This window comes from Dipteris shenzhenensis, chromosome 6 (genome assembly GCF_047967505.1).
Source record: "Dipteris shenzhenensis isolate YYH24624 ecotype China chromosome 6, Dip_SZ_1.0, whole genome shotgun sequence".
NCBI classification, from domain to species: Eukaryota; Viridiplantae; Streptophyta; class Polypodiopsida; order Gleicheniales; family Dipteridaceae; genus Dipteris; species Dipteris shenzhenensis.
Window position 1 is genome coordinate 3,294,100 of NC_141601.1, and position 24,905 is coordinate 3,319,004.

At 44.3% G+C, this 24,905-nt stretch overlaps 1 protein-coding gene across 1 annotated transcript in view; it reads left to right on the forward strand.

The window, feature by feature from the left end:
- The window catches only part of LOC147900646 (golgin candidate 4-like), a 161,783-nt gene extending 140,342 nt beyond the window's left edge, over window positions 1–21,441 (forward strand). The window contains exons 14-15 of the mRNA XM_087376266.1: window positions 9,496–9,684; window positions 20,842–21,441. Coding sequence (XP_087232392.1) covers window positions 9,496–9,684; window positions 20,842–21,183 — 531 coding nt within the window. The 3' untranslated portion in view covers window positions 21,184–21,441. The remainder of the gene's footprint in view (window positions 1–9,495; window positions 9,685–20,841) is intronic.
- The last annotated feature ends 3,464 nt before the right edge of the window (window positions 21,442–24,905 follow it).

Sequence of the window (24,905 nt, forward strand, 5' to 3'; positions counted from 1 at the left end):
ATGCATGTGTGAACATACTCCTTAACATTGCGATGCAACGTAGGCCAATGAAAGAAATGCTCCACCGCCTTTAACTGTAGCATCAATACCTCGATGTCTTGCATACGGTGGATCATGACATTCACTCATAACCTTCTGCCTTAGCTGCTTAGTTACACACAACCTGTCATGCATCATCATAAACCCATCCTTTAGCACATAATGCTCGTGCCTCTGTCCGTTATTGAGCTGGTCATATATTTCAACAAATTGCTCATCTTCCGCATAGTAATCCTTCATTACATCCAACTCATTATGATAAGCAATTGTCACAGCTGAAACTTGTGGCTTCCTGGACAAAGCATCTGCAACTACATTCTTCTTGCCTTCAACATGTACAATCTGAAAATGAAACATTGACAAGAAGTTTGCCCACCTCATGTGCTTCTCGGACAGCTTAGATTGCGTCAGAAAGTAGCGCAAAGATTGATGATCCGTCTATACTGGAAAATCAGCTCCCAATAGATAATGTAACCAAGTGGATAAAGCATGAAGTACAGCCAACATCTCCTTCTCATAAATCTGCAAATGTAACTCAGCTGGCTGTAAAATGCGGCTCTCATAAGCTACAGGATGCCCTATTGTAAGCTTACGCTTCAGCTCCTCAAAAGAGTCATTCTCCACTTGTGTCCACTGGAAAGGTCTTTCCTTGTTTGAAAGTGCATGCATAGGGGTTGTAATTTCTGCAAAGTGACGGATAAGACGACGGTAGTAGGAACACAGACCCAAGAAACTATGAACCTCGTGCAAATTCTTTGGTTGTGGCCAACTCTGTATTGCTTCCACTTTAGCTGGATCCATAAGACCCCATCCTTGGAAACAATGTGCCCCAAAAAATGAATCTCAGCCATGAAAAACTCACTCTTTTTGGGATTTATGAATAGCCTCTGCTTCCTGAGCTCAACGAACACAATCGCGAGATGCTCGCGATGCTCCTCCTCATCTTTCGAAAACACAATCATGTCATCAAAGAATGTGCCCACGAAGGCTCTGTGGTCTCGAAAGATCATGTCCATCATACGATTGAAGGTGGCAGGAGCATTAGTGAGTCCGAAAGGCATAATCAAAAACTCATACAACCCAAAAGAAGTCCTGAACGTCGTCTTATGTATGTCTTCTGGACGTATGCGAACCTGATGATACCTACTCTTCAAATCAATGCGGCTGAAAACAGCTCCCCCCTTCAACCTATCCAGAATATCATCTATCTTGGGTATAGGGAAGCGATTCTTAATGGTGATCTTATTCAAGGCATGGTAATCAATACACATACGCCAAGAACCATCCTGCTTTTGAACCAATAGAACTGGAGAGCAATAAGGCGATGAACTTGGCTGAATCAACTCCTTCTCCAAAAGTTTCGTTTACCTGACTCATGATCTCCTCCTATTGCGCCACACTAAGTGTAAGGTGGTTTATTGGGTGGACTATTGCTAGGTATGATGTCAATCCCATGGTCCTCTGGCCTTTCTGGTGGAAGCTCACTAGGCAACTCATAAGAAAAGCAATCTAAAAATTCAGTTAGAAAAACAGCCCTTTGCTTTTCCAAACGGGAAACAATATGCTCTTCATTTACAGGGGGTATCTCCCTAGCATAAACCATGTACGCAGAAATATGGCTTTTCATTACAGAATTAATGGTAGAAGCCGTTACAACTGGGATAGACTCCCCTTTTAATTTTCCATCAATTACATGGGTCTTCCCCTTATGTGAAACTGTAATTTTTCTCTTCTTGGCTTCTATCACCGCATCTCAGCAATGCATCCATGGCATACCCAACAAAACGTCACAACCTACAAGGGGCATAATATAAAAGTCTTCACTGTCCACGAAAGACTGAATATGCAAGCGCAACTTCCCTATGATAGGTGTGACAGGAGTGGTGAACTCCAGGTTAGCCATACCGGCTTCACAGCTCGGTCCCATCTCCTCGGCTCGAATGCCCAATCTCGCTGTCCTCTCTGGAGAAATAAAGTTGGCCTTTGTACTTGGATCAAAGAAAGTAAGGGTTGTTTGATCCCGAACCTTACCCCAAGCTCTGCATAACTCAGTTTCCTCACCCTAGGGTTGTTCGTTGATCACATCAGGCATCAAACCAGCCATGGTCAAATGTTTCTTCCCCTTCTGATCACCTTTGCCTGCATTAGCCTTTTTCTCATTCCACTTTGGACAATCTCGAGACACATGACCTGGTTCTTTGCATCTAAAACATTTCTTTTCTTCATAGAGATTTTTCCACTCCTCTGTACTCAAATACACAGCTGCCTTTTTATTGTTTTGTCGCGTCGCTGCAACAAACGCAGCCTTTTGACGATTAGTCTTCTTCTCTATTTTGGAAAATCGAAACCCAGATCTCTTGTCTGTGTGATCGTTCTTAGATTCCTGCTTCTGCCTTTGAATCCAGAAGTCCTCCCCTACATCAAAGCATATGCCATGCTAGCATTCTCGATAAGCTGAGACGTATTGGAGACTTTAGTCTTGGTGTAGTAGTCTCTCAACTCCTTAGGCAGCCGAGTAACATTTCTTAACCTGCCCAGCAAAAGGAACAATTTGATAGGAGATAACAGGCAACAAGGCCACCCAAAACTTGCTGTTATACTCCTCTAAATTACGGCAATTATTGGAATTCAGCTCATGTCAAGCAGTCATGATATCCACCTCAAAAGTCATGGTAAGCGACGCGGCTGAAAACACCTATTTGAAACGTACCCACATGTTTGGTGCGGTGTTTTGCATAAGCATAGTGGTCCACCACTAAAGTGCATTCCCCTTTAGAAAACTTGCAGCCTGGCGTATTTTGAATGACTCTGTGAAATTCCCTCCTGTGTAGGCTACATCAAAATGCTGCAAAAAGGTCAAGGCCTTAGGTTTATCTTGCACCCCACCGAATGTCTCAAATTTTAGTGCTGCACGAGCCTCTTTAAAGTCCATCTTCTTCCCTTGAGGTGCCAAATTACCGTATACAGGTGCCTGGACATAAGAGACAGCAACACTCACTCTATCTCCCACACTGTCAGCATTGGGAAAAGCTGTGTTATTCAGACCAGCACCCATATTTTGCATATTTCCCAAACCAAGGTTACTAGCTGCTACATTAGGCATACATGTTTGCATCCATGGGGCTGCTCCAACATTTGCATGCATCATATTTTGTCACATGGGCTGTAAACTAGGCTGAAACCCAACTGTTTGACTAGTAGGCATATCCAAAAATTGGGCTTGTGGGCTGACCATGGCCTAAAACATTGAACCACCACCAAAATAACCTGATTGCACCGGTTTGTGCAGATAGATTAGGGATTGATTTCCCATTTCTGATGCAGTGGGCCACCAAGGTAGGCATCGAGCCAGTTATGCCCTTCGTGCGACGCCATACTTACACAGATTACTCCCCATCTAACCTTGCAGCGAAGTCCCAGAGGTCTCAGGTTTCAGTACAGGCTCCCACTCATAGGCGAGCTCTGTTCTCCACTCCCCCCACCTCCCCATGAGTTGGACCATGGTGAGTTGGAACGTGCACGGACTCCACGACCGCGCGCGTCAGCAGTCACAGCATCTGTTACTTCAACAGGAGTTGCAGAGGGCAGTGGTTGGGTGGACAGTGGACTTCCTCTTGATCGAGGATCATATGTTTTTAGCCACAGCTATTCAACATAGATGGCACCTCCTTCCAGGGAGAGTCCTGAGGTATGGTCCCCCGCGGTTGGCAGGAGTGGGGGGGTCTGCATTTCGGTGTCCTAGTCCGTTGGAGCGGATGTGTACGATTAGGTCGAGCTCATCCCAGGAAGAGCAGTAGGATGGGTTTGAAGATTGTGGACTCCATGATTGGGGTTCTCAATGCGTATGCCCCAGCTTGTAGACAACAACGACCTGTCTTCTGGAGGCGCTTGACAAAGTCTCTCTCGGATGTAGACTCGTAGATTGTTGGAGGTGACTTTAACAATCTCGAGTTTGAGGAGGACAAGCGTGGGGGTGCCTCTTATTCCGGGATGCCGGCTGCAGAAAGCAGCACTTAAGAGCAGTTCATTTTCTCAATCTGCGGTCGGGACCCCTGGAGGGAACCAGAGTTCTCTAGTTCTCCTGGCAATCTCAGTTTCTCCTTTGGGCACTGGCGGCAAGACGGTCTACTTGAGAGACTAGACAAATTCTATGTCGGAGATTGGGCCATGCATAGGGGTGGAGCCACTGGTATTCTAGCAGGGACTACCCTCTCGGACCACTCTCCTATCGTTCTTCACCTAGAGCAGCCCCATCGTGGCCTACCGCAGGGAGGGGTCCGCATTCCGGATGCCTTGCTCCTGGAGGAGGAGGTACAACAGAGTATTACAGCTATTTGGCAATGGCATGAGTCCCCCCTGCAGGGAGGTTGGGCCATATGGGCAGCTGAGGCGATTCATCGGAGTAGTGAGGAGCTTCGCACCCATGCTATGCACCGCTGTCATACTCTTTAGGAGAGAGAGAAGGCTTTGCGGCGGGACTTAGCCTCCATTGAATGCCTTCGGGAGCAAGATTCAGAGTCCAGTGGTTAGCAGACCGGTATGAGTGCGCTCGCTTGGAGCTTCAGGATACTGAGGTGAGACGGGCTGAGTACTCCTACCACTCCTCCAGATCTCAGTGAGTACAGTAGGGTGACAAGATGACCATGTTGTTCTTTCAGGCCATTGGCCCTAGATCAGCCGGCGCACAGTTGCAGAGATTGAGAGACTCTAGTGGGTAGATGCACTCGGATCCACAGGAGATCTTGGTGTTGACCTCGGATTTCTATCGGCGCTTGTTCCAGGCCGAGGAGGGGTCCCCGTAGGTTTTGGCAGCCCGAGATTCAGTTTGGGCGCACGTTCTGGAGGTGGTCTCCTGAAGTGTGAGCAGCCAGTTAGATGTGCCTTTTTTGGATGCGGAGCTCTGGGAGGCCTTTCGGGCTCTTCCATCCCATAAGTGCTTCGGGGAGGATGGGCTCTGTCCCCAGCTTTCTTTAGGTGCTTTTGGGAGTGCATTCATACCCCCCTCCGCTTGGCTTTTCAAGAGATCTTCGACTCGAGCTCTCTCCCTTCGACCCTGAGTCGTGGCTAGATATGCTTGATCCGGAAGGGGGGGGGATCGCTCGGACCTGAGACAGTGGAGACCGATCACTCTCCTTGACACTGTGTACAAGATCTTGGCCAAGGTCTTGAGCTTGTGGCTTCGCCCTCACCTAGTGGACATCATCCATGACACGCAGACATGTGTTGTCTAGGAGCGTAGCATCCTGGACAACATTTTTACTTCTGGGAGGCACTGGATTGGGCCAGAGAGGAGTCTCAGCCTCTCACGATTTTGCTTTTGGATTTCGAGAAGACCTATGACAGAGTGTAGTGGTCTTTATTGGAGGGCACCATGTAGAGGCTTGGCTTTTCGGATCACTGGATCAGGGGTGTCTCAGCCCTTTATGTAGGTAGTTCGAGCCAGATACTTATTGGTGGCTACACGGAGGAGGCCCTTTCGCTTTCTCGCTCGATTCGGTAGGGTATTTTCTAAGGTCTCAGTCGGCGGGAATCACAGGGATGAGGCTCTCGATTCGGCAGGAGGAGGAGCTTTTGGACTCAGAGTTTGCAGATGACACAACCTTTTTTGTAAAGGGCTCATCTCGGAGCTTGGATGCAATTAGGGAGGCCCTTGGCAGTGTATTGTCTAGCCTCAGGCTCCAAGATCAACTGGACCAAATCAGGCGGCTTTCTCGTAGCGACGATGGAGGAGGTACAGGAGATCCAAGATTGGGGCTCAACACTAGGCTTGTGGTGGATTTTGAGGGGGCAGACAACGAGAAACCTTGGCTGCTAGGTTGGCATTGATATTTCAGCAGAGCAGGAGATCTCCCCGGTCCTAGAGAGTGTTCGGCGCAAGCTTTTGTACTGAAGCTCGGCCAAACTCTCTCTTGCAGGATGGGCCTTGGTGGCTAACCAAGTCCTCCTTGCTACTGCATGGTACATAGCCTCGTGCTAGTGTTTTCACAGGGGATGCATGGGACAGCTGAGGCGCTTGGTGCACAATTTCTTGTGGGTAGGATCAGATGGCACACGTAACACCTGAGCTAGGGTAGCCTGGCAGACAATGATCTTGCCCCAGGCCCAGGGAGGATTGGGCATCATTGATCCGAAGATGCAGAGCAGAGCCTTGTTGGGCAAGTTGGTAGTGAGGGGCCTCACTCCAGGTACAGAGCCCTAGAAGCCTCTTCTGCAGTCTCCTCTGGAACACACCCACACGGGTGGTCAGTGGCAGTAGTCACATAGATGGCTCTTCTCGAAGGCCTTCCTTACAGGGAAGGGCTCTCCCTTGATGCGGAGTCTCTTTAGAGTTTGGCAGCGATTGGCAGGGGGTCTTATCCGGGCTAGTCCTCAGTTTTCGAAGGATTTTGCACGACAGCCTCTGATCTGGCACCCGGAGGTCTGAGATCAGGATGGTGGCATGCTGGGACAGAGGTTACATATTGGTTGGGCACAGTGGGACAGCGGTCCAGCTCGATCTTTTAGGACGTGGGTGAGACTCTCCCGACTGACGCAGAGGTACGACTAGAGATTCTCTCACATCTTCGAGGTGCGGGCCCGAGGATGGCAGAGATTGATGCAACTATCCTAGAGTCTTGGTGGGCGGGCCTTTAGAGTTTCACACCAGGACAGTGGTTGGGCCAGTCCTCAGGGACAGGGGTACTTCTTCGGATTCAGTATGCCCCCTCCCTCCCATTCTCAGCCAAGCCCGGTTCTACAGTGTGGGTCCAGGTGGACTCTTGCAATCTCTGACAAATGGAGATCTGGAGATCCGGAGATGGATGGAGCCTTGGATCAGTTAGGGTGGCAGAGGGTCAGAGTAGTGGGCCATCTGGGAAGGAGTGGTCAATCGACCCCTCTCGCATCTCAGATATGGATGCAGCTCGCTGGCGCTTATGGTTATGGGAGGGTCACCCCCTCAGTGAGGTACAGTGGGACCCAGGCGAGTGGTTCTGGCCGTCCAAAGTAGGCCACTCAGAGAGAGTGGAGGAGGTGTCCTTCCTCTCTTATACTACACGCATAGGACGCCGCTTGTAGTTGGAAGCGGTAGCTTGGACACCGTCGATTCAGAGGCATTGGGCAGCCCAGCAGGTACCTCTAGAGGTGAGATCCAGTTTCTGGACATGCCTCTGGTCCAGTCTCTGACCGCGGAAGATCTCCTACTTTTTATGGATGATAGGGCATGGAGGATATGGTCCAGTCTCTAACATCGACCTGCATGGGAACGTTTCCGCAAGGCTTGGCCTGTAGGTGTTTTCTACAACATCACCTCAAGAGGGATTAGATGGTTGTATAGTCCACCACCCTGGTTGTTAGCCCCTGTTACAGAGAATCCTTAGGCAGTGAGCTGGGATCTCTGGCAGCTGCAGGAGTGTCTTTCTGACAGCCAGCATTTAATTCTTCGTTGATTTTCATGGTTGGCACCTTTATGGTATTGGCCAACTTGTATGATCATTTTTTAAAAAACAAGCATCAATAGAAGTTCTTTTCTTTGAAAAAAAAAAAAAAGAACAAGTGACTTGGGGGCTGCACTTGCAACTACATTTAAAATAGTCTTAGACAGTCAATGCACAATTAATTGATGAAAATTCTGGTCTGTAGCGGGCTCAGCTGCGGCTGGACATTGAATATTTTAGCATATAAATCAAGCCCGTTTTTATTATAAGATATTAAAAAAATCCTTCATTGTTGTCTGAAGTTATTACAACAAATTTCAATGTAACTGTTTTCAAAGGTTGCAAACAGTGGCTGTGGTTATCAAGACATCCTTGCACCAGATGGGGAGCCTGGTGGAAGGTGAAACGATATGAAGGAGTTTAACAGACAGTGTTGAGATGTTGTCTGTTTGTACATAGGTCTTTTGTCCGTATGCTCCCTAGTCTTATAAATACCTTAGTTTGGTCTCCAAAGTCTTTATAAATGAGGGCGAGTCCGAACGAAGGTTAGATTCTTTGACCAAGTGTCCACTTTCTGTGTGAATGGTAATTTCTTGCAATTTCTTGTTCTTCGCTGAATGCAATCTGAATTTCTGAGTTTTAAACAAGCTTCCAGGTATCCAGAGTTATTTCAAGGAATGACATTAGTAAAAGTGTGGAAGTCTTGTATTGCAGTGGCTGGACATTTGTTGACAAATCGGATTCTGATTGATAGAGCAATTTGCTCCCTTCAATTCCTGCTTTATGCAATTCATTTCTTGTCCTTATTGCTTGATGTATCAAAGTAAATTAGACTTTGTTGCATTTCCTCTTCTCAAAGCATTATAAATCATCTTAAGCTAGGATGATCTATTTGAGGTCTACTTGGGACAAGAGAGAATTGCCATTGGGAAACGAAATTATGAACACTTGAGTGTTCCTGCTGCTGCTTCTATGACTCTGCTCTGGAACATCAAATTCTCTGATTTAAATGACCCAGGTATCATGACACATGATTTTGGACGGGAACACACTTTGGGAGTTGTGGTGACATGAAACCATGTTTTGCTGTAGCTTGTGTGCTGTGGGATGGTCTTTTTTAGGGAGATTAAAGAGGATTGCACCTTTGGGGAGGACTTATTAGGATTGGGTGTTTTACCTTCTGCTTCTATGGTTATTTTGTATTGTGTAAAACTAGCCAGGGGTAGGACTTCGTGTAAGAAACAGATGGCTTTCAGATAAGCACAGATATGCAATTTTGAAGGCACATCTATATTATGAACTATCAGTTTGCTGCTGCTTGTTAGAAAAGGGATGTCTGACCACTTTTTGCATTATTTAAGCAGAGCTGAGATTATGTCTTCTTTGGAGGTTGGAGACATTGATCATGCTAATGAATCAGGCTTTGCCTTTGGAAATATTTCATAAGTGGGGCTTGGATTTCATGGGTCCATTCAAGCCAGTAGGCCGGTACACAGGAAACAAGTATGTAGTGATTACTACGGATTACCACACCAAATGGTTTGAGGTGTAGGTGTTACGGGACAATTCTGCTTCAAGTATAGCAAAGTTCCTATACAAAATTATCATCACCCATTTTGGATGCCCCATTGAGTTGGTCTCAAATCAAGAAGGATAAGTAGAAGATCAGGTCCATGTTTGCAAGAGAGTTCAAATTTTCATGTGTGTATCTATATGTGAGTGTTCTTATAATGTGAGCCTCTCTCTCTCTCTCTCTCTCTCTCTCTCTCTCTCTTGTATGCAGAGTTCTTGATGTCCCATGGGCCCATTTTGGCCTCTAGTGGACAATAATACACTTTCTTTCTTTCTTTCTTTCTCTCTCTCTCCCCTAGGTCAAATGTTTTGGATGTCCTGTATTTCTGCAAGTAGAAAGGATAATTTGAAGCATCTGTTCATGTCGTGTGATGATGTCCAAACATTTAGAACATGTTGATTAATTCAAAGCTCAATATTTTTCCTTTGTATAAGCTTGTAAAGGGATATTGGAAATGTGATTTTGCAGGTCTTGGATCTTATGGCACGAATGCTGGGGTTTTCTGAAGAAGACAAGAAAGCAATTGGTTTTGCCCAACAGAGTGGAGGCAGAGGTGTGGTCCGAGGAGTTTTGGGTTTACCTGGTCGAGTTGTAGGAGGGCTTCTCAAAAGTGGTTCACCTTCAGCTCTGCCTTCTTTGTCACAGACAGATAACCAGGTATTGAATGTTTCTTATAGAATGGGACATTGTTCGTTTGTTTTCCTTTACGTCTATTGTGAGGGAATGAAATTCAATGTCTAGTGTTTTAATATTTTTGGATATTTGGAAGTTCTTGGATTACTTCATTGACAAAGTGTATTCCTTAGTCAGAGACTATTTCCAAGGAGCAACCATACCATGTGATCACATTTTCATAAAGGAACTTGGCATTACTTATGGCATCTGCTCTGCATAATGTTTTTGCCTCAGGCCATTTATTGAGAAATAACATGTTGCCACCATGATGTACCGTTCGGGCTTGTGTTCCTTTAGAGTAGGATGTATGGGTCCTACAAAGTCAATTCCCCATTTTTTGAATTAGAATCAATTGTAAAAACTGAGTAGAACTACTAAAGACAATACAAAATAGATATTCTTAACGCAAGGCAACTATTTGTTCAAGGAAAAAACTTGTGGAATTGTGAACAAAAGCTAAACATTCTGCATAAATTAAATGACAAACTGAAATGTAAAAAGATTGAAGAGATCTGATATTTAAACAGTTTGATTACCAGGATTCTATGACCAACATCAAAACGTTGTTAGTGTCCTTACACTCAAAATTGCCCAATCAAGATCCACAAGCCATGCAAGCAGGTATGAGCAAGGGGATAGATGAAACCTCCTCGTGGATCTATAGGCACTTATTTTTGAAGAAACCGAGTCTAGCGAAAGTTCGTGGGGTAATTGTAGAGGATCTTCTTTGATGACCTGGTTCACCTTGTGATAGGTGTGCGGAATGAACTGAGCATTAAGGCTATATTGAAACGATGGCAGTCTATCCATATGGAGTCCCATGCCTTCGTGGTATTTGCATCTCCAAGTGTACCAACTCCTTTGATCTCTCTCCACTACTAGTACCATAGAGAAGGTGATGGTGGTTAGCCAGATATCCTTGACTTTGTGCAGTACATGACCACTTGGAAGGATGTATCAAGCTGTAGAGGAGTCCTAAACTCTACAAGCATAATATGGTGTGGGATTGATGAGTTGCTAGGGATCATCCATGTAGTAAGTAGACCCTGTAGTCTCTCAGTTCGAGACCAGCTTTCTTAGACAGATTTGGGGCCCAAAACAGGTTTCCATACATCTCAGCTTGGTGTGCAAGAGAGTTGAAGAGGAGATGCTTGTTCATGGGATCTTGAAAATGGGATTGGAGGTACTGATGCTCAAGTGTGCAGCTTTGCTCAGATGTACCTGCATAGCTGGTCTAAGGGTGAAGATGGGGCATGAAAAGCCCGGAAGTACTTATAAGGCACAACAATCTCCACTGATACCCTGTCAGCAAGTGAGTTGCTCTTGATGGGAAGATGCCTGAGATGTGTTGAAAGATCATAACCTTTTCCAAGGTTGACCTTCAAATCATGTGTCTCACTCAACGTGTGTGGAGTGCGTCCAGTGTCTCTGGAGAGCTTGTGCTGAGGAGGAGAGTAAAGCGACCTCATCATCATATAGTAAAATCGGAATCAAAGATCCGGATAATGGTGATCCTACTTCATGTGGGGTTGTGATGAGTGACCCGAGCTCATCAATGTGTAAGCTAAACAATGGAGGGCAACCTTGTTTGACCCGGTCATGCTTAGGATCTCTCCTCTATTCACCAAGTTGGTATTCCGGCTTTGCTTGATATGTGCTCATAGAGTGTCATGACTGCCTAGAGGACGTCCCAACTGTATCCTCTATCCTATAATCAGCTGAGTAGTCGGACCTCTGGCATGGAGTCAAAATCATGCTTTTCGTGGATGCACAAAAGATATTGAGATACATTATCATTACGCCAGAGAGAGATTGCATGCAGGAAAAATAAGGTTGATCTATTGTTCTACACACCAAACGTGCAGATCTTTTCACTAAAGCTCTATCAAGCAAAAGTTTGCAAAGGTTTGAGCTTACTCTCATTTGGTGATTGGGATCACTCCTGCCAGGGGGTCTTGGAAATAATGAAATATTTAAGGCAATGGCTGATGTATTATGTAGTAAGGAGGGTTGAGGGGGGTGTGTTCTCTGCCTCCAACTCCATCAGAGAGGAGTTTGAGTGGGAGGGTGAGGGAGGTGTGTGGTGTGAAGCCATAGGGAGAAGAAGGGATGAAAGGAGTGAGCCATCAAAGAAAAGGCTCAAGCAAGGAGGTAAGGAAGGGGTGCGGTTTAAGTAGCTTGCGGCAGTGGGAGAGGGGGAGACATGAGATGAATCTCATGCTTGTTTTGTAGTATCCGCCAATAAAATGTGTGGAATTACTATTTGTTGTCGTTCCATTAATCATTGTCAATGCCTCAACATCTTTCTCCTCTCACTCTTCTTTCTCATGTAGATATAGATGTTTTACTACCTTTCCTATCACATCCTCTGTGGGTTGGGCTCCTTCCATACCTTCCTTGCCTCCATGTCTTCATCTTCCAGAGCGGGTAGTTTCTTCATTCAATATTGCTTCTGTTACCAGTTGGTGATTCTCCCAAGAAATAAAGAGGAATATTTATTAGATTTGACTTGGTTAAAGAAAGTTGACTTTGGTTAACTAAAACAAGTTTTATTTACTTTGCTTTGCATTAGTAAAAGAGAAATGTGGGGACACCCACTAGGGACTACGATTAGTCCAAGAACTAGAATGCCTGCATTTGGCTAACCTCTAATGGGTTAAAGTGTTGGATATTATATCTGTAAGGTGCAGGACTTTGGAGAGTGCTAAAGTTTCTTTAAGGGGAAAAGCACAAGACGAGTGGCGCCCCAATTAAAGAAAGAATCACTTGAGCTAAAAGCATCAAAACCACCCCACTTTATGGAGGAAAGGGCTTGCTTTTGCGGAAATCCCAAGGATTTGGAGAAAGCTCGACTTTCTAGAGTAAAGCGCCTATTTTAGGCAAGAAAGGCAGACACAACTTTTAGAAATCATCTCCAAGGAAGGGATTCGGAGGACACAGCCAAGGTTAAAGCTATTCAAGAATGCCCAGAACTCAATTCAATACATGAAATATGCAATTTCTTGGGACTTTGCTCCTATTATAGGCAGTTCATCAGACACTTTGCTGATATAGCAGCCCTATTGCGTGATTTGACCAAGAAATTCGTAGTCTTCAAGTGGGCAAAGGACAACTTTCAATATATTCAAAGAAAGTTCACAACTGAGATGATCCTTGTTGTTCCAGACTTAAACAAACCTTTTGATGTGGATTGTGATACATGCGGAGAGTGTGGGGGAGCTGCTCTTCACCACCAGGATGGTCATTGTTGTAGCCTACAAGAGTCGAAGACTGCACGATGCTTAGAGGTATATGGGTATTTATGAGAAAGAGATGTTGGCTGTTATTCATTTCCTCGCTATCTAGAAGCATTATCTTCTTGGAGCTGATTTCACAGAGAAAACGGACCACCAAAGCCTCAGGTACTTCTTGACGCAAACTAAGGCAAACTTCTTGTCCTTGTTTAATTTTCAGAATATCCACACTCCATGAGCTTGGAACAGAGTAGCGGATGCTTTATCTACAAGGCCCCATGTGAACAATGCCACTATCGCCTATCACAGGGATCTCAAGGAAATGAAAGATATTTATTTGCAAGATTCCAACTTTGGAGAGATCAATGAAGAACATTCAGCAAAGACAATCATCCAGCAGTATTCACTTAGGGATGGGTATCTCATGAAAGATGATGACCTTTGGTGACCTAGAACATGCGAACAAAAAAGTTTTAGAAGAGTGCCATGCCCCTCCATGCATGTCATCGGGGTATTTCTTGTACTACCCAAGCTATTGAGAGGTACTTCTTTTGGCTAGGAATGCGAAAAGATATCCACAAGTTCGTGACCAAATGTCTTACATGCCAAAAAGTTAAGTATGATGGTCAAAAGACTCCGGGATTCCTAATGGCGCTTTCGATACTGCAATGGCCATGGAAGAGTATTGCTATGGATTTTATCTTTGATCTTTCACGATCAAAGAACGGGAATGATGGGATATGGACCATAATTGACGGGTTTAGCTAGCAAGCGCACTTCATTCATTCTAGAGGCGGACCATATGGCCAAGTTGTTTTTGGCACAAGTCTTCAGGTACCATGGGATGCCTAAATCGATAGTTAGTGACTGAGACCCAAGAATGACTAGGTTATTCTAGAGAGCACTTTTTGATAATATGGGTACGATATTAGAGTTCTCATCTTCATTTCATCTTCAACCGATGGTTCAGGAGAGAATGCTAATTCCATGGTGGTAGACCTTTTAAAGTGTTATGTGTCCAAACGACACCACTCATTGCTCTGTAGGAAAAGCCCCTTTTGAAGTAACATATGGGAAGGTGGCTTTACCGCCTATTTTGCGGACCAAGGATGAGATATTTGCAACTTATTTGTATGTTCGAGACATCGATACAGCCATCTCTCGGGTTCGGACAGCAATGGAAAGGTCACAGCAAAAGCAAAAGAAAGTTGCAAATAAGCATAGAGAGAGATGAACCTTCAAGAAGGAGATTGGGTACTCCTTAAGTTTGAGAAAGCTAGACTAAAAAAGATGAAAGGAACTAGAAAGATCAAGGAGATTGGGGACTCCTTACTATGGGCCATTCTAGGTTAGTGATCCCATAAATGGAGTCGCATATCGACGAGAGCTACCAGAGACTTGGAAGATTCACAATTCTTTTCACGTGAGTCTTGGAAATAACTACCAAGGACCAGAATCCACAGAACCAGTTCAAGAAGAGCCACCAGAAGTGGAAGAAATGGTGGAGATCTTCGAACTAGAACAGATGGTATATCACCTAGAAAGAAGGGACCCAAAGGCAAGGTTACCCATCGGTACCTTGTCAAGTTCAAGTACTATTCATCACTCGATGCCAAGTGGTAGATGAGTTCTTTTCAGAGTATTTTCAAGTTTTACAATCGTATCAAGAAGCTTTTCAGTTGAAGGCAACTGATTAGAAGAGAGAGAGAGAGGGAGAGAGAGAGAGAGAGAGAGAGAGATCCCAAATGAAAATAAATTTCAATACACCATAGAGAAAGAAAGAAAGAAAGTCTATTAACGTCCACTGAAGACCAAAAGGTCTATGGGACAACAATAAACCCTCTAGTACACATCTGCTTTAGGGAGGGCATATGGCAGTGCTGAAGTTACGGCTAAATTTCTCCACCAAGTTTAGAGCATGATTGTCCATTTTAGGCTATTGTTTTCCAAGGGTGAGGTTAGTAGGATAACCCAATTTGGCACTTGTATTCAAAGGGGGGTCTTTGAAAAAAATTCATTTTTCAAAACTACGTTGGCAAGGTGCATAAAGCTTGGGATGCTTATAGGCTAGCTGTGTGAGGAGCGTTCTAGCATAAAAAATTTCAGTTTTGTATGGTGAAAAACTAAAATGCTAATTATCCTCAGTCCTTGGAAATGCAAAATTTTCTATCTAGGTATAAAAAATTATATTTCCAAGAGCCTGTAAGAGTCTTAAGCTTCATGCAACTTGCTAACATTGTGAAAATTTATGTTAAGATTTTGTAGTGTCCATGATGATGTCTTGAAAATATGATCACATCAAATGGATCAAAATATGATGGTGTCTTTGAATATTGTGCTTGCTTTGGGAGAGTCAGCTATTGGTTTTTTAAATTCGTGCTCTACGAGAGAGCAAACACTTTCATTAAGTAGAGGTAATTGACAAACTATTTTCGTCGTCTTGATGTGGTTGTCTTCAAATTCAATGATGGTGATGATGCATGAGAATTCTTTTTTTGGCAGGTTTCGCTTGGATTCTACTTCACTCAGAAAATCTCACTCGGAGATTGGAAATGGGCGATACCCTTAGGGATAACTGCCCGCACTAGAGGTGCACAAAAACAGATGCATGGCAAATTTTGGATGTTGCTTTGATTGCCACAACAACCTTTATGCCATAAGGATGCATTTTACAGCAAAGAGTGGATGGATTCTATGAAAGTTGAATGTATTCCATTCACCAAAATGGCACATGGGATTTGTGTGACTCGCCTTCTGGCAAGCGTGCCATCAACACAAAGTGGGTTACAAGTTGAAGTGGAAAGCCGATGGTAGGTATTCTAGACATGTTTCCAAGATACTTCAGCCATACCATGGAGGGGGGCTTGTTGCCACTGACTTTAGCCCTGGTATGGCCTTGTAGACGAGTTAGGACCCTAGGTCCAACTTGGGAGACCTATGACATCTAGGGTATGTATGGCCCCTCACTCGCACTTTCTCATTATCCATTTATAAGTACACTCTGTTTTTTCTCAGCTCGATTGCATTCTCCTTCCTTTCTACTTCATTGAACAAATGTGATTTGTTTGCAATCTTCTTTTTTTGGGGGGGCAAAGAACTTTTATTAAGTATGAAAGAAACTATACGAGCAAAGCTCAAGGCATATACATGATGTAAGTCATGGTAAAACAAACACCCTAATAAGACAGAATCAAGCTCTTGTAAAAAATCCAAGGTTGAGGTTGAAAGTGCCACCTCAACCCTATGGAGGACTCCGAGAGGAATGGAGAGCCACTCCACTCTCTGACGAAGACAATCCTCCTGCTAGAGGCTTCTAGGGAAGTCCCTTGCATACTCCCCCAAATGGCCATCAAGTTGTGTACAGTAGTTGTACGAGTATTGGACAATGTGTGTGTAGGGTGGACTTGAGTACCATCTAAGGACTTCGTGCATCTGGATGTGCAAATATGCCACACTGATATGCTTGCCAAAGCTCCCAATATCATCAAACCGAAATAGCCCAAGAAGAGTCATGTCTCTCGTAAAACATGTGGGCCTCGAAAGAGAAAGCCAAGCTACCAAGCCCCAGGCCATGAAGAAAGGAGAAGGCATAAACATGCTCAATAAAGTAGCAATCCCCTCCACATGATCGCTACCTGCCTGCAGTCCCATCTCTGGTGTCTATCGAGCCATCTGGTCTACTCTACAGACGTTTCCTTAGGGGGCTTGTGAGGTGAATGATACAACCCCTAGAATGGCACCAACAAGAGCAAAGAAACCATGCTGTGGTAGCAAGACCTGGTTGACCACCACCACCCGGGAAACAAAGTCCAGTTTGGCCGAGCTCGAAAAAAGAAGCTTCCTCCTAATATTCTAAATCACATGTGTGCAAATTGCTACGAAGGAGAGATGCCCCCATCAACTTGACAGCCCAAGTATTTGACCAAAAAGACCTCTCTGAATCCAAGTAAAACTAAAATCAGCCCCCATAGTTAGAGTGTCCTCATCACTTATCCAAAATCCATTGGAATCATTCCAAGTAATGTGTGCACCTGTTGTATAACAAAATAAATCCAAAGCTTCCCTAAAAGAAGTGAGGTTTTGTGGAGCAACATTAAAAAAAACACCAGTATCATCAACCAACTCACTATCCAAGAGCTCCTCATCCTGTCTCAGGGAAATTCTCAGTCCAATAATGTTTTTCTGAGATCTCAAAAATATGCTTATTACTTTAACCACAAATACGTACAAAAAGGTGGCAAGAGAGCATCCCTGGCGAACTGATCTAGAAAGCTGAAACCTCACTCCCCCTTCTTATATAATAAGCACCTAGCCCATGCATTTGAGAATCCAAACCGTACAAGGGTACCCAATAAACAACCCCTATCTATGTTGTTATAAGTGTTCTCGAAATCAAAGAGTATAATGGCAATGCATTGTCTGCTCTGCATAGCCCAATGTGAAGCCTCCCAAAAAGAGAAGATAATTATGAAAACTGCTTCTACCATGCACAATTACCATCTAGGTATTGTGGATAAGATCAAACATAGTTTGATAGTTTTGGCTAAAATCTTATAAAAGGTTCCTAAAAGAGTGATGGGCCTTCATTAGGAAATGAAATTTCTGCAACCTTCCCCTTAGATAAAATGAATAAGATGCTATGGAAGTGAATCAGGCATAGTACCAAAGTCCCAAACCTCCTACAGAGTTGAGGTAACATGGTTCCCAATCATGGCCAGTTCGTGTTCTTGAATAAAAAGAATGTGCAATGGATCCCCCAGTAACACTTGGATGGGGCTGATTATGCATCAGCTGCTTACGGTGGCCATGAGGCACACCACCAAGGTATTGTATGGTCCAGTAGGAGGAAGTAGGGTGGAACACCTTGCTTGACATAGTGGCGGAAACAAGTCCCTCTTGAGAAGAGCATCTCCTTGAATAATGGAGAGGAGGAAAATCCAAAGGGGAAAGAGCCCCAACACCTGTGGAAGGGGAAACCCATTGATATGAATACCGAGAACTGCGTCTCCAAAGGTGAGGGTACAAACTCCATCTCTCCAAGATCAGCTCGGGGAGAGAAAGAGTTCCTTCTAGGCAAGAACGGTGTAGGAGTGTCGAAAATACATTTTTGCAAAGATGAAGAAGAAACAGGAGCCACACCATTCCCTTGATAATGAAGGGAGACTTAATAGTTGAAGTGGAAGGGGGTTGTTTAGACAAAGGACTAGGGCCTGGGAGAGGATATGAAGGACGTGCATCACTGGCCTCGTCCAAGGCAGACCTAGGGCGTTGCTAGCCGCAACATGATTAGGCTCATGGGCATCACTAGCTGCCGTCAAAAGTGTGACATCAGTAACCCTGATAGGTGCAGACCTGAGACAAGAGAAGCCCTCCTAGTTGTAGGTGGGGGAGCAGCAACTCTAATTGCAACGCTTTAAGGGACAGCTGATACATGGCGAGCAGGTGATGCGGCAGGTGGTGGACATGTGGCGAGTGTTGGGCGTGTAGGAGGTGCCATAGGAGCTCTCTGTCGAGGACGAGGAGGGGCCACACCAAAAGATTTCTTGGGCCTTTTCCTCTTCTTTAGGAAATCTCTAGCAAATGCCCAAGGTTCTACAAATCAGACACTAACCTTGTCTACCCACTATCTCAACTCTTTGCCGAAATAAAGAACCATCTGGATGCTGAAGCTATAATATGGTCATTTGAAATGTTGGATAAAAATTGTTTGCAACTAGGAAATGAGCTTTGAAATAGAATATAAACTATAGTACATAGAGAAATTTCTCACAACCTCAATCGCTAGAACTATGAAGAGAGATTGCGACACATAAGATGAACCAAAGTGCCTTTATTAATATTGACTCAAAACCTACGCATTGAACAGACAGCAGCGCAGCGGACCTCTATGGAGTTTGTAGCTGCATGCAAAAGACGACTTGAAACAATTCAGCTGATATGCTCCATGATATGACATTGAATCTCCTCAGAGCGACAAAAGGAAGGAAGACGTCGCATCTCCTCCAATTTGTAGTAGTCATGAGATCCACCACTACAGCAAATGTCATGTGCTCTTCTCATCCAAACTTCCGCTTGCCTCCCATGCATTGAGAGCCACTATTCTAAGCCAATCAAGGCAGGCTTCATGCATGGCCAAATTACCAGTAGCTGCCCGCATCCATCAACCAACTAGAGCCTTTTGGCCAGCCATGTACCAAGTCCACAGGCCAATGGGAGTGCAGCAACCATCATCCTTTGAACCTTAGAATCACCTACACCTCCCCATGGGGGAGTCACAAGAAATTGAATCCCAACAGGGGGATCTCTGTGACCATCCCCAATGATGCTCTGATCATTGCAAGATGATGATGGTAAACCTCAAGACCACCGGGAATGAAGACGGGGGTAACTCGTCTGTCCTCCTCTACCCGGTCAAAAACCAAGGTGAATGGAGTGAGAAAACTCCTCATGGAACCAAGTGTCAAAGGATTCCACTATAGCATTGTGGTTGCAGCATTCAGAGAATCAAAAGTAACCTAGAAAAAGCCTGGTTCCAATGAATGATTATCTGAAAGGCGGGAGGCGAGGTCTCGAGGCAGTGCAGCAAGCATCCAGCCCTAGCCTGTGACGTAGAAGAGTGCAACCCATGGATGCCTGCAAAGAGAATGGAGGAGCTTTCAACCTCCACATCCTTTTTGAGCTGCAACACCTCGTCTTTTGAAAATTTGATGGTTCTTGCGGCCAGTGGAAGTGGTTGAGGATTGCTGGAACATTCGACAATCAAAAATGGGAAGCCTATTCAAACACAAAAGAGATCATCCATTGTTTTGAAGAGGCTAGAAGGGGGAAGAATCCAGTAGGTTGAGCAGGAAACCTAAAGGAAAACTAAGGGTAGGAAAGGGGCTGAGAGGGTAGAGCCAGATAGGGAAGAGGCTGAAGGGGGGGAGAGAGATGGACTCAGTAGGTCGAGCAGGAAACATAAATGAAAACTAAAAGGGTAGGAAAGGGGCTGAGGGGGTAGACCCAGATAGGGAAGATGCTGAGGGAGGGAGAGAGAGGGACTCTGAGGGAGAGGGAGGGGCTGGGGGAGGCAAGAAGGCAGCAGGCAGGCTGGAATTCCTTTAAAAAAGCTATAGGGAAGGGAGAGGGAGAGGGAGGGTCTGAGAGGGGAGAGGCTGAGAGGAAGAGGCTGAGATGAGAGGGACAGGCTGAGAGAGGATTGAGCAGGGAGAGGGGCTGAGAAGGATAAACCTTGCTGCCGAGGGGCTTGAATTTGGAACTGAACTTGCTGCTGTTGAGCCTCGAATTTGAAGCTGTAGAAGGTAATTTTTTGGAGCTGATCACTTGCTGCTTTTTGAACTCGAAGTTGAAGCTGTAGAAAGCGCCTTTTGGAGCTGAATCATGCTGCTGTTAGAACTCGATTGAAGCTGTTGAAAGGTAGACATGGAGCCGATGGAACTGGACCTTCCAGGGCTGAAGCTTGCAACTGAATAATAATGGTGAAATGAAGGGCAGCTAAAGGGCAACCTTAGAGGACAGCAAAATGGTGCATTTTCTGGCCCAGCAGGGAAGTCGTGATTGTAGCTAAAAGAAGCTGCTGAGAAGCAGGTAGAGTGAGCTACAGATTATCTCAAACTCTATTAAATTCATATGGGGTGGTAAAATTCAACCTGGTCGTTAAGAAGCTAACGAGTACATGAGATTGTCTCTGGTCTCATGTGTGGCCTGCCTCTCCTGACAATATGTGTGGTAAAGTCATGACCGAGTATTCACATTGGCGTTTATGTTTGAAAGTTTGTTTAAACGCTCTCAAAAGTGAAAATGGCTGTCGTATGACGTAGAGTGTATATACTGCTACACAGGCATAATGTTTTCAGATCGATTTTTTCATTGGTGACAATAAGCAACTTTTTTGGTGTTCTTGCAGTCATTTGCAGACCTGTGGATCGATTTTCTGCTCAAGGAATCAGAGGAAAGAGAGAGGAGGGAGGCAGTCATTGCTGAAACAATGACAGGAAGTGATAAACAGTCCATCTCTTCTCCTAGTATACAAGGAATTCAGGACTCAGGGAGCTTTACTTATGGAAGAAGAACTGATGCATCTTCTAGATCAAATTTCACAACAGATTTGGCAGCGTCTGCAAACAGACCCATTTTTGTACCTGAGCGTAATGATCCAGACGGGCTTGAATTTTCAACTGTTCCTCTGACCTCAGCTTCAGCTCCTCTTGTCCACAGTTTTCGTCATTCAAGGACTTCCCAGTCTTAAAATGGGTCTTCACATGTATAGCTATTGTCGATAAGCTACCTGGAGTACATATTCTTGATTCTGCCCGTCTTTGTAGCATAGTCATTTACCTACCTTAAATTCTTTATGAAAGGTGTTCAATCAAAAGAAGCTCCAAGTACTCATCTTTGAATAGGTGAGATAATTATTCCTGTAATACCACCATTCTTTTGTGGGCAGATCTCAAACACGAGAAGTAGCCTTTTCTTTGGGAAAGCTTTTTTAGATCGTGCTTTTTTATTTGTTGACAAATGCATATTGTCACCTATCAACAAGCAGAGGTGGCATCTTGGATAAAGGTGTGAGGCATGAAGTTCATTTGCAGTTGTGGGAGTTGATAATGAAATGCCTTGTTGAAGTGCACTTTTCTCTATGGGGTTACTGCTGATTGGAAGGTTGCAGGTATTATATGTGAAGAATCGAGCATTGTGCTCAAAGGCTGCAGTGCAACAAGAAATATTGCTTGAGATGAGACACCACTCATTCAAAAATGTGCTGTATTCAACATCCAGTAGTATATTATGTCCTAACGGCTAGTTTCCATGAGACAAAAAATTTAAAGAAAATTATAAATGTTATACTAGCAGACCTTAGTACAAATTCTGTAATATTTTGGATAGACTGGGATTCAGTTATGCCACGTTCAGGTCAATGAGAGTTAGTGGGCTGTGGTATAAGCCCCTCAATGCATAATATCTACTAGTCTGACAACCCGTGGCAAAGCCAAAAGCAATGAGTGTTTGGGAATTGCTGCACTTCTGCGTCCTTCAGTCTCGGAATGAAAAGCCACCTCCCCCCAGCACCTCCGTGCTATGTCAATTGCCCATCCTCGTTGCACCAAGGGAGGATGACTGTATGTACCGCTTCTCAGCCCACCTCCTTTGACTCAAATCACAAATTGGTAGACCTAGCTTCTCAGCCCGCCTCCTTTGGCTCAAATCACAAATTGGTAGACCTAGCTCCCCATGCCAAAGTATTTCCTGCCCGGCCTCCTCCATTCATGTGCGATATAGCTCAACTGACCTCCCACTCCATGCCTAACCTTTCTTACTTGTACAATAGCTGAAATGCCCACACATGGTTCCTAATGCCCTTAACGCGGGATGCAGTGTGCATGACGGTGAACCAACACAACACATCTTGCATAGAGAAAAGATACACTTGGTGTGAGAGTTTGTTTCTAGTAATGATGCTCAAAAATTAGTAGAGTCCACTCTAAAAATCACAACCTTCAATCGACATTATAGCATCTTTTAGGGAGGAAACCCTCTAGTCGTTGTGCGGGCATTGGTCTGATGTCACTCACTTACTTGCTACCCGTAGAGAAGCTACCTACTAGGCAAGTGTCATATGAAAAGGGATAGAGAAGGGAAAGGGGAGAGAAGAAAAGGGAGAGGGAGAAGAGACTAGGCAAGTCTTGATTAAAGGGAGAGAGAAGGGACAAGGGAGAAGAGAATTGGCTACTCGTAGAAGGCCAAGGTTGTGAACTTGATAACTTCATTCATGTTGTCATTGTGGGAGAAGGAAAAAAAAGTTTGCTTCTTCCCATGCCATCTTTTTATCATGACCAAAATGTATGAACTAGCCTTCAAGGCCATACCAGGGCTAAGTGAAAGAGAGGCCTCCTTAATTGGCACAATTATGGTGATGTCCAACATATTTCATGCAATCGATTGCATGTTCTTTTTGCAACCAACATTGTGTAGTATAAATTGCGCCTCACCAAAGGTTTTGAGTTTCTTAGCAATCCTCATATAATCGGAGCATCGATTACTCTAGAAAGTCAACTGTGTCAAAATGTGCAACAACACAAGTACGTGATTCACTCACAGCTCATGGAAGGAAAGGATGCAGTTACTAACTTGAAAGGAAGAAAAGCCGAAGCTTATTGTGATTAAATCTTTGCGAGCTTGCTAGCTCCAACAATGATTTTATCCCTCTATTTGTATGAAGTGCCTAGTTTGATGACAGTCACGGCCAGAGTTGCAAGAGGCAACTAGCTACCATCTCCTTTGTTAATCAAACACTTGCACTTTTCTTTGTATTGGGAAATAGTTCCATTAGGATACAGCTCAGGCACGACACTTACAGGTTGTATTCTTTCGACTCTAGTGGAAGGATCGAAAGTTAGTGTAACCTATCATTCCACCATTGTTTCTATGATTTTTCAAAGATACAAAAAGTTAACTCTAATGCAATCTCCTACGTTTAAGAGCTTCACAAACTCACTGTAGTAGAGTTCATCCATGTGCAAAGCATATAGGTTCCATATTTATTGAAAACTTTTTCATCAAAAGTGCAGTTCTTGATTGTTAAATCGATCTTTGGCACTTTAAAGACATTCACTACGAGCACCTCTTTATCTTCATTCGACCAACTATCGGCCATCCAAAATATGTGATTAGGCCTCCATGTTATGGTTGAGATACATCTATGGTGTACTTGGAATCTATATCATGGATACACATATTCGTTCAAGATGGTTATAGCAACCTATGATAGTACAGGGAGATCAATATCACGGGTGCCAAGTGTAAGGCATGTCAAAAAGCCTCAAACTTGGGTCGTGGTACAGACTTTGTGAAGAAATTGCTAAGTTATCCTCCATGGGAATGTAGGACAATTGTACATCTCTAGTTGAGAGGGGCTCTTGAACATAGTATAATCTCCTCAATGTGCTTGGTATGTGCATGAAAGATTAGATTACACGCAACATCCAAAGCACTTTGGATAACAGTGTAGATCATGGTAGAGGAGGTGTGGTGAACATCAAGATCTGCAAGTAGCTTACAAAGCCAAACACACTTTACAGTGTTTGTGAAGGTTGCCTTGTACTTAGCTTCACAACTCGAAGTAGAAATCGTAGACTGTTTCTTGTTGAACGAAGAAATGCATGAAAAACCAAGCATGAGTTGCCACTGTGAGACGCTCGTGTTGTAACATCCTTCCCAACCACTGTCCATGAATGCATGCAAACCACTTTCCATGAATGCATGCAAATCTAGTGAAGATGGATCAGTGCATAATAGTCCTAAATGTTGCATGGCCTTCAAGTTACAAAAGACTACTTATTGCTTGCCAATGATGTGTGCTAGGCTTGTGCATGTATGTTCGTAACTAGAAATTGACATACTACAGATTAGGCCAAGTATAAGTAAATAAGTTAGCCCACAACGTGCTATTTAAGAGTGGCATCAATTGAGGCACTACCATCTTTAGAGGAGAAACATAAGACAAGTTCCAATGGAGTGGATATTGATTTACAATAGTCAAATCGGAAGCACAGCACTAGCTATCTAATATATTTGGATTGAATCTTCTAGACGGAAAGAGTGCGTAGGGTTGTTTTGAAACCCAAGGCATAGCGAAAAGAACATATCGTGGCATACCATGCATGGGGCGTGCTTCAAATATTAGAGGGCCTTTTTCAGCGAGCATACCTGAATCTCAGACCTACAACCTCAAATCTTGGAGATTGACATAGACCTCTTCCAATAAATCCCCATGAAGAAAATTGGTGTGAATGTCCAACTAGTGGTGGATACTTGTGAGATGCAAGAGCAATTGCAAATTGTCCCAATGTATCAAGGGGGAGCAAATATCTCAAAGTCAATGCCATGTTGCTAGGCATAGCATTTTGCAACAAGACGGCCTTCCTAACGGTCAACATGACCATCATCTTTTCGCTTCGATTTGTAGACCCG